This window comes from Emydura macquarii, unplaced genomic scaffold, assembly GCF_026122565.2.
Source record: "Emydura macquarii macquarii isolate MOO-44397 ecotype Brisbane River unplaced genomic scaffold, CSIRO-AGI_Emac_v2 contig_1170, whole genome shotgun sequence".
Lineage (NCBI taxonomy): Eukaryota > Metazoa > Chordata > Testudines > Chelidae > Emydura > Emydura macquarii.
Window position 1 is genome coordinate 1,093,868 of NW_027131307.1, and position 18,433 is coordinate 1,112,300.

Consider the following 18,433-nt stretch of genomic DNA (forward strand, 5'->3'; position numbering starts at 1 on the left):
GCCAAGCTGGGCGCCTACCATATTTGCTATTCTTTCTGCACATCGGGATGGTTTGTTCCTGTGCCTTCAATAAGGTTTCTTTAAAATACAGCCAGCTCTCCTGGACTCCTTTCCCCCTCATATTAGCCTCCCAGGGGATCCTGCTCATCAGCTCCCTGAGGGAGTCAAAGTCTGCTTTCTGAAATCCATGGTCCGTATCCTGCTGTTCTCCTTTCTTCCTTTTGTCAGGATCCTGAACTCGACCATCTCATGGTCACTGCTGCCTAAGTTGCCACCCACTTGTACTTCCCCTACCAATTCTTCCCTCTTTGTGAGCAGTAGGTCAAGAGGAGCACGGCCCCTAGTTGGTTGCTCCAGCACTTGCACCAGGGAGTTGTCCACAAGACTCTCCAAAAGCTTCCTGGATTGTCTGTGCTCTGCTGTATTGCTCTTCCAGCCGATGTCAGGGTGACTGTAGTCCCCCATGATAACTGGGTCCTGTGAACTGGAAACTTTCTCTAGTTGACTGAAGAAAGCTTCATCTACCTCATCCTCCTGGTCTGGTGGTCTATAATAGACACCCACCACGACATCACCCTTATTATTCTTGCTTCTAAGCTTAACTCAGAGACTCTCAACTGGCTTATCTCCAGTTTCGTACTGGAGCTCAGAGCAATCATAGTGCTCTCTTACATACAGTGCAACTCCTCCACCCTTTTGCCCCTGCCTGTCCTTCCTGAACAGTTTATACCCATCCATGACAGTGCTCCAGTTGTGTGAGTTACCCCACCAAGTCTCAGTTATTCCAGTCATATTATAGTTTCTTTACTGTGCCAGGACTTCCAATTCCTCCTGCTTGTTTCCCAGGCTTTTTGCATTTGTGTATAGGTACTTGAGATAACTGGTTGACTGCCTTATTTTCTCAGTGCAATTCAGGAGGGCTCCTGAATTGGGCATCCTTGTAGCACCACACATCAGGGGAAACTGAGGCAAGAGTGCAGCGAGAGCAATTAATGCACTGGAGCACTGGGACTTTGGGACTTAGGGACTGGGCAGCCCCCTTCTTATAACGCCATCTCACGAATTCACCCCTCTAAACCAATAAAGCACTTGCAAATTAAGGGGCAGATTCTCCACTAGCTTCAGCTCTTTTGCTCTGCTCTGGTGATGATGCAAAGCAGCTAGAAACCCAGCTTACCTGGCTGGTGGGCTCTGGCTAGTTTGTATTGATCTGGGGTATCAGAGAATCTGTCTTTAGAGAAATAAAAGAAAAATTATGTAAGGCTGACACTACGTGTCTTTGAATAATTAGAAACATTGCATGATGGCATTCTCTTGAATTCCTTGTTTAGCATGTGAGTATGAATTTTTTTATGGATTTAAAATAAGCAAGGAAATTCCCAGAAAAAAACTACATTAAGGTAGCGCTAAAGCTCAGTGTGTAACATAATTTAAAGTAAAATATGTGATATGGATATTGTAATTATTCCAAAACCATGTGTATATACCCAGGAAATTTAGCATTAAGGTTATACTTTAATGTAATCTGGACATGTTAAAATGCCATTTAATTTGGGACCACAACTACTAAAATGGTTTAATCATAAGAATAGGCTAGTGTCAATAACAGAGGAGAGTTAAGGTTGTTTGGATGCCTTAACTATGTGTTTCCCTACCATAGCATTAAGGTACAATTATGTGGCATCCCATAACTTTGTATTTTCTCATTTGTAATGGTTTGCAGGGGGGAATGTCACAATCTGTTATAATCACTTTTAAACAAAGATTTGTTTCTGGAATGTTTTGCTTTTTAAAACAGCAAATGTCAGAGGGCAACTGTCCCCATGCAGTGGGGTAGTTGGAGAGCTGCTGAACACCAACCCCACTTAATGATCTTTGCTTCTGTGCCCGGTACCTCCACCGGAAGTCATGCACTGGAGGCTCCAGGAGCCAGTGGACCCCAGTAAGCGCTCAGACATGTCTGGGTTTACTGGGGTCCATCCATACTATCCGCTCCAATTTATTTAATTCACACACTGAGACACCGTACTTAACAAGACTGAGAGTTAAACCCAGGCAGCTGCAGCATCACTGCTATTGTTATTCAAACTAGCGAGCTCACAGCTAGCTGGGTGTGTCTCCACATTTTGCCTTCCCATCTCTGCCTGCAGTGCACATGCCCAAAGGCTGCGGGTGGAAGTTTCGGGAACAAGATAACCCTTTCTAGGCCTGTTCTCCTTATTAGAGAAAAGGAAGGTGGCCCTGGAGTAGCAATTGGTGGTTTAAGAAGAATACCGGCTGCCAATTCTGCATAGGGTTTAGGTGCTGAGCAGGGCTGAATCCGGGAGCCAAAAACAAGGTTACTTACCAGTAACTGTTGTTCTTCGAGATGTGTTGCTCATATCCATTCCAATATAGGTATGTGCACACCACAGTGCATGGTTCCTGGAACTTTTTCCCCTTGGCAGACCCTGTAGGGCCGGCTCTGGTGCCCCCTGGAGTGCCACGCCCATGCCGCAGCACATGAGGCACTGCCGGCCCTACACCCCCTCAGTCCCTTCTTTCTGCCAACTCCGACAGTGGGGACAGGGGGTGGGTGTGGAATGGATATGAACAACACATCTCGAAGAACAACAGTTACTGGTAAGTAACCTTGTTTTCTATCTTCGAGTGATTGCTCATATCCATTCCAATATAGGCGATTAAATAGCCATACCTCGGAGGTGGGTAGGAGTTACCGGTGAGCTGTCCTCAGCACGGCTCTGCCAAATCCTACATCCTCTCTCCAGAAAAGCCACAGATGAGGCCTTAGCTCTGGGTGAATGCGCTGTGATGACACCCGGCAGCGGCACATTCGCCTGCTCCTAGCAGCACTTGATTCAGGATGTGATCCACACGGAGATGTGCTGGGTGGAGACCAGTGATCCTTTCATCCAGTCCCCCGCCCGCGGCGAGGAGCTGCGCCAATTTCTGGAACGGCCGTGTCTTCGATGTAACAGGCCAGGGCTCGTCTCGTGTCTAGCGAATGCCGTCTCCAAGCCCAGACCGCGTGGTTTGGGAAACACAGGGAGAGATCAGTCGTGATTACAACGAGGTTCGGAAACCAACCCAGGCTGGGAGGCCGGGCATGGCCTCCACTGCAGTTTATCCGTATTGAATAGTGTATAAGGGCTCCGAGGTCAAGGCCTTAATTTTGGAGATCCCCCAAGCTGAGGTAATGGCCGCCCGGAAGGCTACCGTCCATGAAGCGTGGCAGAGGGCGTGAAGCCATGGGTTCCAAGGGGGAGGGCCTTATGAGTCTCGAGAGGACCAGGCTGATATCCCAGGGAGGCACCGGGTTGTGGACCTGGGGATACCGCCTCTCCACCCCCTTGAGCACCCTGACCAACGTGGGATGGGAGAACGAGGATCTTCCCACTAGCGAGTGATGGAAGGCCAAAATAGCTGCCAAGTGGACCGTCAACTAGGCCAGCACCAGACCCCGGAGTACTCCAGGGTCGCCTGCGGAGGCAAGAGGCTGGCAGAATGCCCTGCGACTCCGCCCAAGAGGTAAACCATGTCCACTTAGCCTGATACACGACCTGTGTAAAAGGGTCCCTGTTGCCCAGCAGGAGTTGTGGGGCCTGCACTGAGCAGGCTCCCTCTACCTTCGTTAGCCACAGAGCCTCCAGCCCGTGAGCTGCAGGGAATCCAGGACCGGGTGCAACAGGCGACCGTGGTCCTGGGAGAGACGGTCATGCCCTCAGGAGCCCGATGGCCGGGGCGAACGAAAGGTCCAGCAGCATGCTGAGCCAGCGCTGGCTCGGTCAGGCCTGAGCAGTGAAAATGACATCTGTCCTGCCCCTGTTTATGTTCAGTAAGACCTTTGGCAGGAGTGGAGTGGGCGGGAACGCATACCTGAGGGTCCCTGTCCCATTACTGAGGAACGTATCTGAAAGCAACCCAGTCTCATGACCACAGAGCAAGCTGAGCCTTGGCACTGCGCATTCCAAACCGACATAAACAGATCCGGTTGGGGGACACCCCACTTTTGGAGGATCGCAGTCACTACTCCTGAGTGCAGCGACCAGTCGTGGTGAGGTAGAAACGACCTATTGAGGCGATCCGCCTCATTGCTCCTCACCCCCATGAGGTGAGATGCAGTCCAGCGGAGTCGTGCCTCATGGCAAAGCCCCACGGACAGGTAGTTTCCTCGCAGAGAGGCAGGGAGGACGACCCTCCCTGCCTCTTCATGTAAAATGGCTGCAGTGTTGTCCGGCAGTGCCTGCACCACTCTGCCTGTCAGGGATCGGAGGAACAGCCTGCACGCTAGGCGAATGGCTCTCAGCTCCCCCACGGTGACCTGCAAGCACTTTTCCTCCACCAACCAGAGCCCCCGAGTGCTCAGGTTGGCACCCATGTGGGCTCCCATCCCACATACGAGCCATCGGAGCTTAAGGTGACTGACGGGATCAGTTCCATGAAGGGAACGCCCTTCCCTACTGCCCTGTGGAATCTCCACCAATCCAGGGAGGCTGGGGTAGGCGGGGAACTGGACCACCCAGTTCAGTAGGTGTTTGCTCGGTACATATATCTGAGTGTGTGCCTCAGGCGAGCTAGCCTCACTATGTATGTGCAGGCTGCCATGTGGCCTAACAGCAGTAGGCAGTGCCTGGCTGTTGTTGTGGAGTATCGCTGCAGCTGGGAGAAGATAGAGATCGGCACCTGAAAGCATGACTGACGCAGGAAGGTTCTGGCCTGGGGAGCATCTAGGGTGGCCCCAAGGAACTCTATGCATTTCACTGGGGTCAGTGGATGTCTGTTCGTTTATGAGCAGACCCAGCCTGCTGCACGTGGATCAGAGTGAGTCACGCTGACCTGCACTGGGAATCTGGACCTACCCCCTATCAACCAATCGTCCAGGTAGGGAAAGATTTGCACACCCTTTCACCTGAGGTGGGCTGCCATTACCGCCACTCAAGTTGTGAATACCCTTGGAGCCGAAGATAGGCCAAGGGGCAGGCTGTAAATTGGTGGTAGGAGCCAGCCCGTTGGCTCCAGAGGATGGACCCATGAAAGTATGCATCCTCGTAGGGCGAGGGCAGCATACTAGTCTCCTGGATCTAGGCATTCTGGATAGATTGCTGCACCTCCTGGACAGGCCTGAGGGTAGCAGCCATGAGCACGACCTCATGGAACTTGCCGGGGCTATGGCCCTACCCGCTGTGGTGGCAGCGTCGTTTGACGTTTGGAGCGCTGCCTTAGCCAGCCTCATTCCTCCATGCAGGATGGTGGAAGCCAACTTCAAGATAGGGGCCCCGCTCTTGGGCAACTCCTGGTGTGCCCTGAAATCTTTCAGTGGCGCCATGGGGCCCCCAGAGACTGCCTCGTCCGGGAAGGGGTAATAGGACTACTGGGGCAAGTCCTGCGGGTGCTCCCCTTGCCGAAGGGGTGCACCCATAGTGGTGTGTCTCCACGGGGTCCGACTCCTCAACTGAGGAGCGGTGCTTATGGGCCTCAGACTGTGCCAGGGCACGGACTGTACCCCTACTAACACTTTTGCCGCCTGCTTGGACACCTTGAGGGGGCATCGGCTGTTCCGATGACTGCCCCCACCCCATGGGACCCGAGCTGCCACACAGGCGGTTGTCTTAGGTCCTGGGTGCCTTCTTCACGCTGGGGACCGTGCTTTCGCTGCCTACCGCTGAGGGGAGCTCCAAAGAGCCCTCAGCCTTGTGGAGAGCTGCAGCACGGTGTGGAGTCCCGGTGCCGCGTGGACCCCAGTGCCGCGTGGAGCTGCGGGGCGGCTGCAAGCTCCGGCCACGCTTGGGGCTTCGGTGCCGGTAGAGCCCCACTGCCAGTAGGAGCCCTGCTGCCTTCGGGAGCTCCAGCCCCGGCTTTTTTTTTTTTTTTTTTGTGGCTGCGGTTCCGCATGAGACCCGCTGCCGCCTGGAGCACCAGCACCGCTTGGGGGTGCGGAGCCAGCTGGAGTCCCACTACCGCCGGGGGCTTTGACCCCGCTTGAGGCAGCGGAGCCGGCGGGAGCCCAGCTGCCGCCAGGAGCGCCGGTCCCACTTAGAGCTGCGGAGCTGGCGGGGGGTGCAAGCCTGCGGGAGCCCCGCTGGCCCTGGGAACTCCGGCACCGCTTGGGGGTGCGGAGCCGGCGGAAGCCCCTCTGCCGCCGGAGCTCCGGCTCCACTTGGGGCTGCGGAGCCGGCGGGGAGTGCGGAGCTGGCAAGAGCCCCGCTGCCGCTGGGAGCTCTGGCCCTGCTTGGGGGTGCGGAGCTGGCTGGAGTCCCACTGCCTCCTGGAGCTCCGGCCCCGCTTAGAGCTGCGAAGCCGGCGGGGAGTGTGGAGCCAGCGAGAGCCCCGCTGCCGCTGGGAGCTCTGGCCCCGCTTGGGGCTCCTGTGTGTTTCGGGAGAGCCCCGCTGCCTCCGGGAGCTCCGGCACCACCTGGGGCTCCTGTATTTTTCAGGAGAGCCCCGCTGCCTCTGGGAGCTCTGGCACCGCCTGAGGGTCTGGTGCTGTCAGAGTCCTGCTGCCGCCGGGAGCTCCGGCACCACTGAGGTCACCAGTGCCGAGAGAGCCCCGCTGCCACCAGGAGCCCCTCTGTCGTGGGGAGTCCAGCCCCACCTGGGGCTGTGGCGCTGTGAGAGCCCCACTGCCCGCAGGAGCTCCGCTGCTGCTGGGAGCTCCAGCACCGCCTGGAGCTGCGGTGCCGGCAGAGCCCCGTTACCGCCGGGAGCCCCGCTGCCACCGGGAGCTCTGGCACTGCCTGCAGCTGCGGCGCCCGAAGAGACCCGCAGCCGCAGGGGCCTCCAGTGCCGACCTGCTGGGGGAGTGTCCTCACTTACCCCTGGTGGCTGTCTGGCAGAAGATCATCCTCCCTGTACCGGGCATCTCCACCGCTCTTCGGGGGGACCCACATGGGCTTGTCCCGGGACGCCAGCCCCTTCGCCCTCGACGGGGGGGCAGAGGTGGCATAGGCCAGCCAACAAGGCTCATGCCGCCAGCCTCTGCATTGGTAGGGGCACTCTCCCACTCCGAAGAGTCGGGGGTGGACCCCTGCACAGAGATGCAGACCCGGAGGGGACTCGACGGGTCGTGGCTGGTGCATCTCTGTCCTCGGCCCTGCCCGTACCCATGGTGCAGGGGAGTGTCCGCACTCCATGCGCTCTCCTCGTCGTCGGCACCGGGGATGCTGCTCCGTGCCGAGTGGAATCCGGTGCCTATGGTGCCGACGGTGCACTCCGCACCAAGGGGGAGCAGGATGACCCGGACACAGAGCGAAGCGCTGCGCTAGGAGCAAGGCTTTAAACCTGATCTCTCTGCTCTGCACACTGTTTAAAGCCTTGCATATCTTACTCTTGTCTGCTGTCCCCCCAGGCAGTGGGGGGGTGGACAGGAAGGGGGTTAAACCCAGGTGGCCAGAACATAGCCCAGCCACCTTAAGTCCGTCAGGGACTTCTTCCTAAGCTACAACACTTAACAACTACTTAAACTAACTAGGTACTTTGATTAACAAAGAGTTCAAAGAATGGGAATGGCACTTGCAGAGAGCAAGTGCTAGATCCATCCGACCGTCACGGGCGGAAAGAAGAGACTGAGGGGGCGTAGGGCCGGCAGTGCCTCATGTGCTGCGTCATGGGTGCACCAGAGCCGGCCCTATGGGGTCTGCTAAGGGGAAAAAGTTCCGGGAACTGTGCACTGTGGCATGCACACACCTATATTGGAATGGATATGAGCAATCACTCGAAGATAGAACTACCTCATTCCCTCAGGCAAGGGAACCTGGAGGAGTGGGAGTGGCGAGTAGTCTGTCCTGGAGGCAAGGAGCACTCTGCTGCTACCTATGTTTGATGGGCTGTCTGAGGAGAGGCAGGAGCCCAGGAGGGATAGGAAGGATGTACCCTAGGGAGGACGCTTTGTTCATTAATTTTACTGCAAGACTTGTTGTTAGTTTGATGGTTTGGGCTCTGCTGCCAGGCCCCTGGGAAGAGGCTGGACTCTCCAAAGGAGAACACCCACTCTAGGGTTGTGCTGTGTTGTTTGTTTTAAAAGGGGCGCTGTAGGCACGCCTGGCTAGTAGGTGCTGCAGCCTGACACAGGTCATTTGTCCCACCTTCTGATTGCTTGTGCCGGTAGTACCACATACGGCAGCTTTGGGGTTAGAGGAATGAGGTTCCAGTGAAAAGGCAGCCATCTTCCCTGTGTTCCAACAGGAAAAATGGGAAGTGGCAGCCATCTTTACAAGAGGCAGTCCCACTTTGTTTAGTGCCTAGTTTAGTGAGTGGGAGTGGAATTCACGAATCCTGGTCTCTCCCTCTGACCCAATAACTATGCAGTCACGGATGGTGTAGATAATACTTTGTCCTGCCTTGAGTGCAGGGGCTGGAATAGATGACATTTCCAGGTCCCTTCCAGTCCTATGATTCTAAATATTTATCCACAGTGGACAGCCATTGTGGGGAGGAGAGAGAGGGGAGAGAGACCCTGTAGTCCAGTGATGAGGGCACCGAGGAGACTCTGGGTCCAGTTCCCTGTGTTCTAATCTCTCCTTCTTTATTTATCCACTGTGGAACAGCTTCAACAGGAGAGATTGAGCGAGCACAATCCCATAGTGCAGTGACTAGAGCTCTCTACCAAGTGGTGAGAGACCCCGATCCAGATCCTTTCCCCGATTAGGCAGATGGGGAGGAATTGAACCTGGGTCTCCCACATCCCAGTGAAAGCTCTAATCAGTGGGCTAAAGCTTTTAAGGGGGCACTAACAGCCCTAGATCCTCTGGCCATTTTGTGTGGCACAAGACAGGTGCCAAACTCATTCCCACAAAAAGCAGCATAGGTGTCTACGCAGCCAGACCCCAGGAGAGGGGTTCCCAGCTGTGAATCAATAGCAGAGATAGGTGCCTCCCTGAAGCCTGGACTTAGGCACCTGTCTCCAAGAGAGGGAAGGGTATCCCTGTCATTGGCATCTTCCATTGGTTACTTTTAAGCAGCTTCCCTGCCTAGCATGCTGTCTGTTGTGGCTCACAGCTCATAGCGCCTGTCTTGCCCACTCATTCACTGCCACATGCATTTTTGAGGATCGCAGCATATTCTTCTGATTTGCTAGGCTCCTAAAAGTTAGGCACTGTGACACTCAGTGTGGCAAGACCTAAGTCCCTTCATGGATCCCACCCTTGGTGCCCTTCTTCCTCAGGAAGGTCTGTTGCTTCACTCCTATTGGAAACAATTGGAGACAGTAGTCTGCTTTACTAGGGATACCTCACATACAGACATCCTCCTCCATGACATAGTGGTCATCTCTACTGAAGGCAGGTATAGCTGCAGTCCCATTGTCAGTTATGGGAAATGGTGGCCTTTTGGACAAGGGAAAATTGCAGGTACAATAGAATCATAGAAGATGAGGGTTGGCAGGGGCCTCAGGAGGTCATTAGTCCAACCCCCTGCTCAAAGCAGGACCAGCCCCAACTAAATCATCCCAACCAGGGCTTTGTCAAGCCGGGCCTTGAAAACCTCTAAGGACGGAGATTCCACCACCTACCCAGATAATCCATTCCAGTGCTTTACCACCCTCCTATGGAAAAGCTTTTCCTAATATCCAACCTAGACCTCCCCCACTGCCACTTGAGACCATTGCTCCTTATTCTGTCATCTACCACCACTGAGAACATCCTGGCTCCATCCTCTTTGGAAATCCCCTTTCAGATAGTTGGCGGCCACTATCAGACCTCCACTCTGACTTCTCTTTTGCAGACTAAATAAGCCCAGTTCCCTCAACCTCTCCTCATAAATCGTGTGCTCCAACCTCCTAGTCATTTTTGTTGCCCTCCGCTGGACTCTCTCCAATTTGTCCACATCCTTCCTGTAGTGTGGGGCCCAAAACTGAACACAATACTCTAAATGTGGCCTCACCAGTGCCGAATAGAGGGGAACAACCACTTCCCTCAGTCTGCTGGGATTGCTGCTACTAATGCAGCCCAATATTCCATTAACCTTCTTGGCAACCAGGGCACACTGTTGACTCATATCCAGTTTCTTATCCACTGTAACCCCCAGGTCCTTTTCTGCAGAACTGCTGCCCAGCCCATCGGTCCCCAGTCTGTAGCTGTGCATGGGATTCTTCCATCCTAAGTGCAGGACTCTGCTCTTTTCCTCATTGAATATCATCAGATTTCTTTTGGCTCAATCCTCCAATTTGTCTACATCACTCTGTAGCCTATTCCTACTCTCCAGAGTAGGGAAATATTATTTCTTCCTATTGTTAATAACTTGGTTTAATTGTAACCTAATTTTGTCAAACATGCATTCATCACTACCTGGCAAGGCATTTCATTTATATGGGCAGGGTGAATGATAACAAACCAGACATTTTTAGCAAAAGGGAGCTAAGGAAAGATGAGTTTGGGGCAGGGTGGAGTTATCCATAGAGTTCCCACTTTTAATTAAATTCCACTCATAAACTAAAGAACAGATTGAATTTATTCTTTAAGAGAAAACTAGACCTCCCTCAGGATAAAAGCACTACAGTGTCCTTGTTAACAAAGATGTCCAGCTGTGTACAAACTAGCTTTTCTTTTTGAAGTATTCCAGTCTGATAATACAATGAAATTTTCAGCAGGAAGTGACTGCTGCTGGTGGGGTCCAGATATTTCATATGGATGAAACACTTTCTACTCAATGACATACACATTGAAAATGATCTTCATATGTTCAGAGTCATACATTGTGATGGCCAGATGTGATCATTATGAGGATAATTAATAATAAATCTAATCTGATAGATTAAAGAGCCCTATATTAACAGAAATTTTCTATTCTTACAAGCCATGATCAAATCGTCTCTTAACGACTTCTTTAACAAATGAAATAAATTGAGTTCCCTCAGTCTCTCACTGTAAGATGGGTTTCCCAAAGCTCAGCTCTTTTATGTGGCTCTTTGCTAAATTCTCTCCAATTTTTTAACATTCATTGTAAAGTCACAAGATCTGGACACAGCATTGCAGTACCGATCTCATTTTTAAACAACCTACTTGAACATATTAATATTCTTTTAACCATTCTTCATACAGAAACTTCGTGAATTAGGAGAACACATTCCCCACAAAAGATTTGTAACCATCTGTATTAGCGCATCTTAAAATAACCCCAGCCATGGTACAGGAGAGTGGACTAGTTGACCCCCTTCAACACTGATGAACTTGATTAGTTGTATGATTATTCATTGTAAATTCGGGAAAAATATACATGTGACACACTGCACCTGCATGTACACCTTTATGGTGTGATTGTGTATCATTCATGTTCACTCTTATAGTGTGTAACTGTGTATTTTTTAATGCAAGGTATGTCATGTAAGGTATTTTTGGAATGCTCATGGAATACTGAACATTATCCTTGTAGCAGTATGTTTGTTGCAATGTCAAGTGTATGGTTATGAGATTTTGCTCTGTAATCTTCCCAAATATGTGTCTCATGGCTTGAAGCAGATTCAGGCAAAACCCTCCAAGAGCAGAGAGATAGTTCATGCCTCACTAAGGCATGCATAAAACAAACCAGCTCCTCTAGGAGCAATGCACTAGTCTAAGCATTGATAAGGGGATGCGCATGTGATTCAGGTTAAGGAGGGAGCCATACATGGACACTGTTTGTCACCTCACCTTGTAGAGGGGAGTGAAGGAACATGTTAAAAAGGAGAGATATTTTGCAATCTCTCTCTCTCTTCCACTCCCATCTACAAACAACATGAAGCAACTGAAGTGTTGATCACAGGGAGAGGACATGGTTGGAGGCAGACGAACCAGCCTGTGGTGAGAATCATCTAAGTCTGTAAGGTTGCTGTAAGGGTTAAGTTTAGTTTAGAATGTGATTTGCCTTTTATTTACTTTTGATCAAATCTGACTTACTTTCCTCTGACTTACAATCACTTAAAATCTTTCTGTACTTAAGAAATGTATTTGTTTATTGTATCTAAAGCAGAGCATTTGGTTCAAGGTGTGTTAAAGTGACAGAGCTGGTGCATATCAATTTATTTGTTAAATTGACAAACTAATTATGAGCTTGCAGTGTTCAGTGGGCAGCACTGAACATTGTAAGACAGTAGTTCCTAGGATTGCATCTGGGCCTAGGGATACTGGCTGGGCTCAAACCATTGCATAATCCCATGAGTGGCTGGCTAGAGCCACTCAGTCACTGAGTCAGGGCAAAGTGGGGGGCAACTTGCTTGCTGGTGGCTGTGCGTGAGTTGCTCAGGTGTGGAGGTTCTCACAACAAAGATGCTCTCCTTGAGTGGGGGATTGGGGTGACAGAGCAATATACCAGTCCAGATTGCAGAGGGGAATGTCACAATGCATAATAGGCTCTGCTTGTACTGGTATCTTGCCTTTTGCCAAGTTCGTGGGACGGACCCATGCGCACACACGCAAGAACCCTGATGAAAGGATGGCAATGATTAGTACTAGTTCCTTACCTGTTATAGTGCTAAGAGAAAGTATCCTTCTATTAACCTAACCAGAACTGGTTGGACACCTTCTCAAGACCAGTGAAACTATACAGAGCTCAGTTTTGTCATTATGGCATCTGGGGGCACTTTATGCTCGAATTAGTGGCTGACTGCAGGGTATGAAAGTTCAGATACTCCAAGAGTCCTTTTTCTCTTCCTAGGATCGCTGGTTTTGGCGCCTGCGCAACAATCGAGTGCAGGAGGGGTATCCCATGCAGATTGAACAGTTCTGGAAAGGCCTCCCTTCAAGGATTGATGCTGCCTATGAGAGAGCTGACGGGAAATTTGTTTTCTTTAAAGGTAGAGTATGGTTACAATATATATATGGCATCACTATTCTAATCTGTCTTTCTGGGGCACACTTTGAAAAATGGGATTTTTGCTTGTGTATCCTAGAATTGTATTGATTGGAACCAGTGCTTACTTTGCAATCAAGGGGGTGCCAGGGCTCAGGTCTGACAAACTCCAGCACAAATTAAGCACAAATGGAGGCAGGGGCATGTTAATTTTCCACCCTACCAGATCCATCGTTCCCGTACAAAGGGCTGCAGTTCCTGCCACTTGAACCCAGATTGAAGCAACTACCCAGCAGGAAGCCCCTGGGAGAACAGCACTCCACACCTCGCGCAAGGGGATCCAGGATTGGGTCCAGCGTTCACCTCCTCTCACTGTAGATCCCTGAGCATGGCTGCTGCTAGGGGCTGTGGCAGCTGGGGTGGGGGCACCATTGTGGGGTCAGTACCGCCCAGGCCAGAGCACAGAGACATCTCCCCGCCTGGATCATCTTGTGCACCCCACTCCTACTGCTCCACCACCTGCTTCACCTCCCCCGGCGGAGCCCTGCCCACAGCGCCGGGGCCGCCTCCTAGAGCCTCCCTTCTGCCCCAATGCCCAGCACCCCCTGCCAAATCCATTGCTCCCGTAGAAAGGGGCTGCTGCAACCACAGCCTCCCCTTGCTGGGTGATACCAGCTGGAGCCACAGTCTCTCCATGTGAGTGACAGACTCAGAGGAGGAAGTCAGTGCCAGACTCAGTCCCGGCAAGCCTGGCACAAATTAAGCACCGCTTGGAACATTTGTGGAAATGCCCAAAGAAAGGTCTTTGAACTCCTCGCAACCCCTGACTTCCAATTACTCGTGGCCAGATTTTTAGAGGTGCTTAACGATGCAGACACGTGTCTAGTAGCATTTTCAAAGGCACCGTGTGCTAGATCCATAAAGGGACGTAGGCACCTAAGTGCTACTGTAGGCACCAGAGCCTCAGAACCCTGTTCAGCTGCTGCCTGACCCTGTAGGTGCCTAAATCCTCAGAAGTGCCTACATTTCTGCCAGTGGGAATATGCAAAATTGCCTAAATCCTGATGCTCCTGTTTTGCTTGGTACCCTCACTCATGCCTAAACCCTGGTGGGATTCTCACAACAGACATTCCCTGAGCTGCCTTTTGAACAGAGCCTGATCTAGGAGGTAGATGTTCTGGGGGCTCATGAAGAGGTGGCTGTGTTCATCATACCCAAAAGCCCAGAGGTTACAGCATTCACTTGGGAGGTGGGAGGCCCAGGTTTGAGTCCCCACTCTGGCTGAGTTGAAAGAGAGAGATTAGCTGGGTCTGTTACATGAATGTCAAAACCACCAGGCTGCTGGGTACGTTGGAGGCTTCTCTGAATCTCTTGTTGACGCTGTTGCACTTTGTATAAAGACTTATTGGCTGGGGACTTGAACTGGACTGTAACTTGAACCTCCTCCATCTCCAGTGAGTGCCCTAATCCAGAGGCTCTCACTTACCTAGTGAATATTTCATTAGTTATACGAAGTGGAACAGCTTCAGCCAGAGAGAGTGATAGGTCCATGTCAACCTGAGGGCTAGAGCACCTCACCTCACAGATGGGAAACCAAGGTTCAAATCGGGCAGAACAACAATGTTGGCCTGAGAGTCCCACACTCTAGGAGCGTGCCCTAGTGATTGACTACACTGGGATGCGATTGTCTGTCACTCTCAGCTGGCAGGACACAGGCTACCTATATAGCTGACCTGACTTAAGTGCCTAAGGGCTGACAATGCTGAGCAGATGGAGATGCCTAACTACCTCTGGGGTATCATGGAGTCACAGGGTTGGGTCTATGCACCATCCTGTAGCCAGCCCTTCGGGGTGACCCCTTCAGTGTGCTGGCCCACACCGCTCCACAAGAGAGGCCTGTGGCTTCCAAAACTGGGGTGCCAGAAATCTCTGTGGCTTCCTGCAGTGAGTCTTGCTGTCCCAAACCCCTATGGGAGGCTTGTCCCTACCCTCAGCAATGCCAGGCAGCCTTTTCAAACAAGGTAACCACTGGTTAGTTCCAGGTCTACAGAATCTGATGGTCATTAGTTACCACAGAGAAGCAAAGGTTAAGATAGAGTTCAGACTGGCCAACCCTGGGGGTTCCTCAGGCCATGCTACTGTAGGAGCCATCTTTGCTTGTCTACACATCTCTGGGCTTGTCTACACTTAAAACTCTACAGCACAAGCTGTGCCGCAGCAGCGCTTCAGTATAGACACGACTTACACCGAAGGGAGGGGTTGTCCTGTCGGGGCAGGTAATCCGCCTGTCCAAGAGCCAGTAGTGAGGAATTCTTCTGTCAACCTAGCGCTGTCTACACAGGGACCTAGGCTGGCTTAACTATGCTACTCAGGTGTGTGGATTTTTCACACCTCTCACCAGCATAGTTAAACCAGTCAAATTTTCCAGTGTGGACCAAAGGTCTGTCTCTGTCCTTCCCTTCGTCTATCAGTTCCAGGAGAGAGCCCCTGTGTCTGTGGGAACTCAGCTCTTAACCCAGCCACTTGACACCTTTCCTGTTTGTTCTCCAGCTAGGAGTCTTTTGCTCTGCTTCCCAGCAAAGAGGCATGCGGGGGAGGAAGGGGATCTCCTCCTCTTGACTGTTGGTCACTAGATGGGAATGCCCCGGCCATGAGGGTTTCCATTGTCTCTGCAGGATCCTCCAGTCACATGCATAGACTCTGTTCAGCTTGTTAATGACCCTGATTTCCAACCAGGCAGCTACTCTAGAATCAAACATTCCATTCCTTCCCTTTATGTTCACTGCATTGAAGTGCCAAGTCCAGAGAAAAACATAGGAACACATAGGAATCATAAAAATACCATAACAATTCCCACATTTGTCACAGATGGGCAGGGCTTAGGTCTCACTCTACTCCTCAGCATCTCCTACATGTCCTATCTTATGTGGCTCACTGCTCACCATGCTGGCTTCTGTACGTCCCTTTCACAGGCACCTAACTTCCCCATACAAGGCACGGGATCCTGCATGCCTAGGACTTAGTCCTCTTTGTGAATCTAGCCCCCTGGCACCTAACTCCCACTGAAGTCATTAAATCAGTGGAATTAGGCAATTAAGCGCTTTTAAAAATCCAACTAGACACTTATGTGTAGCTTTAGGCACCTAAATACCTTTACAAATCTGGCTTCACCCACTTCACTCTCTGACCTCAGGGAAATGAGGGCAGGATTTGGCCCAGCACCGACCATCTCTAGATGAAAAGAGGTTGCTTAATAGAATTAATTGTAAAACCAAACATATAGCAGTGTCACCAACAGTAGACATGCTTCACTGTGTTTTATGTCTATGTAGTCTGGAGTGGATCTTGTCTTAAATGGCGAATAAAGTTATTCTGCACTGTGATCAGGGCTAGGTGAGAAGCACATAACTGATCACATTCAGAGTCCGAGGCACATGAGATCAACACATCCATTAAAGCACATTTTGTTTTGTTCACTACATTATTCTAGTTTCCATTACAAATGTAATTTTGACACCTCTCTCCTAATTCTTACAAGCTCTTTTTAGCTTGAAGATAGAGGAAATGGTTTTGAATACTTGAGGCAAACCTGACCATCCATTTATAAACAATTGGATTTAGCAAAGACTAAAGAGTGGTTTTTCACTTGTCAAAAATTATTTCCACGATCCTTTTTTCATTCAAAATTCAAAAACATATTTTTCTATAACACTCAAGTTTTATCAAGTAGGCCTTAGTGAGCACTTTAACACAGGGACCCCTCTCATGGATAATGGCTTAAAGTTTTTAGATAATATTCCTTATTACTGTGAGTGCCAGCAGTTGCCCTGCAGAGATTACAGTGACTCTGAAGAACCTTAAAACTGTTTCAAATTCTACTTAATCTAAGTCTTCATTTAAAAAAAACTCACCAAAGAGTTTTCCTGTGAAGCGCTTCCACTATGTAAACCAATGACTCGGATTATTTGTTAATATAGCTGGTCAGACTGTTCATAATGAATCATATATCCAACCCGTTTTTTCCTTTTTTCTTGTCATAAACTTTCTGTGAACAAAACAGTACTTTTATAACTCTCTATTTGTAAATGTGTGTCAAATCATGTGTGTGTATTAATCACAGTTTATGGATTGTCCATAAATTGAGCCACTACACTTGTTCTCCCTTATATAGCACATATGGTCAGTGACCCAAGGTACATGGTATTGTTTCCCTAACTGGATGACCAAGGTTTTATAAACAAGAGTTTATAAAGGAATCTTCGATTCTCAACAGGAAAGGCAGGGGAGGGAGCATGCTACTTTAGGGAAAGGTAGGAGGAGATAAATAGATCTAAGGAATTCTAGGACATTCTGTTTATTACTATCCCATTCTGCACAACCAAGAGCTTTAGTCTGGCTCCTTATGTGGACTACAGATGTTAAAATCTTTGGCTTTCTTCCTAACTGGGGGAACAAGAAAGAAATATTGTAGCCTTTTCCATAGCACTCATTGCTGTCATGTCTGACCCTGACAAACATTAATGTGTTTGTTATCTTTGCAGCAACCCTTTTATATAAGGAGGGCTTCACAAACCAGGAACTGAGGCACTGGGGGACTATGGTCAAAATATTCAAGGGTCTCCAGTAATTTTAGATGCTCCAGTTACATATAGGAGTGAGAAAGGAAGAGCATGATTCTGGAGTTAGAATTCTAGATTCTAGTGGTTAGAGCACTCCCCAAGAAGTGGGAGACTCAAGATCCAGTCTCCCCATTCCAAAGTATCTGTATTTAATCCAGAATAGAACAGCTTCAAGAAGAGAGATTGAGGACACTGCACATGAGAATATCTCATAGCCCAGTGGTTAGTGCCTGCATCTGACAGGTGGCAGCTACCTGCTGAAATCCCTTCTCCCCCTCAGATGGTGGGGGAGACTTGAACTGGCGTCGCCCACATCCTGAGGCAGTACCCTACCCACTGGGCAAAAAGTTACGAGGGAGCTCCTTTCCCACCATCTGGTTTGTGTGGAGTTAGGCCTGCTCTGAACCTGCATACTGGATTGGGCTCACAGGTGAATTAGGCAGAGGAACACCTATTTTCCTCCCTTTGTGCATCACCCTGGAGCTTAGGGTGCCTAGAGGCAGGCAGCAGTGTGTATACCCAGAGCCAGGAACACAGATGCCTAGGAAACCTTCACAGCATAAATATAGATGCCAAGTGATTTTAGGTGCCTACATAGTTCGGCGGCAGCTGAGTGAGGATTTTGTGAATACCTTTGGGGCCTAAATCTGCGACTGGAGGTGTCTAAAGTGACAGTTTGGTGCCAAAGTCCCTTTGTGAACTAGCCCTAACTAACTGGTCCCCACAGCACTCCCTGGGAGGTAGGGCAGGATTTTTTATGCCATTTTCCCACCCTGCCTCATGGGGCACTTTGAATATAAATTCATTCATGTTTGTTAGGACTAGTGTGAAAACACAGAGATATTCTCAAGGCCATGGAACCAGGCAAAGCTGCTGTTAAAATTCATCAGGCTCTCCTGACTTCCAGCCCTGTGCTCATCCTTCCAGTCTCCTTACTGCCAGAGGGGCTGAGCTTCCACAACTCCCACTGACTGTGGCTGCTGTTGTGAGTGGCCAGCACTTTTGCAAATCCTGTGGATGATGCACCTTCTTTGGCAATGTATTTGAAGAATGCC

The 18,433-nt window shown here is 50.3% G+C and overlaps 1 protein-coding gene across 1 annotated transcript in view; it reads left to right on the forward strand.

The window, feature by feature from the left end:
* The window catches only part of MMP24 (matrix metallopeptidase 24), a 250,246-nt gene that overhangs the window by 204,438 nt on the left and 27,375 nt on the right, over positions 1 to 18,433 (forward strand). Inside the window, exon 7 of the mRNA XM_067546868.1 lies at positions 12,625 to 12,763. Coding sequence (XP_067402969.1) covers positions 12,625 to 12,763 — 139 coding nt within the window. The remainder of the gene's footprint in view (positions 1 to 12,624; positions 12,764 to 18,433) is intronic.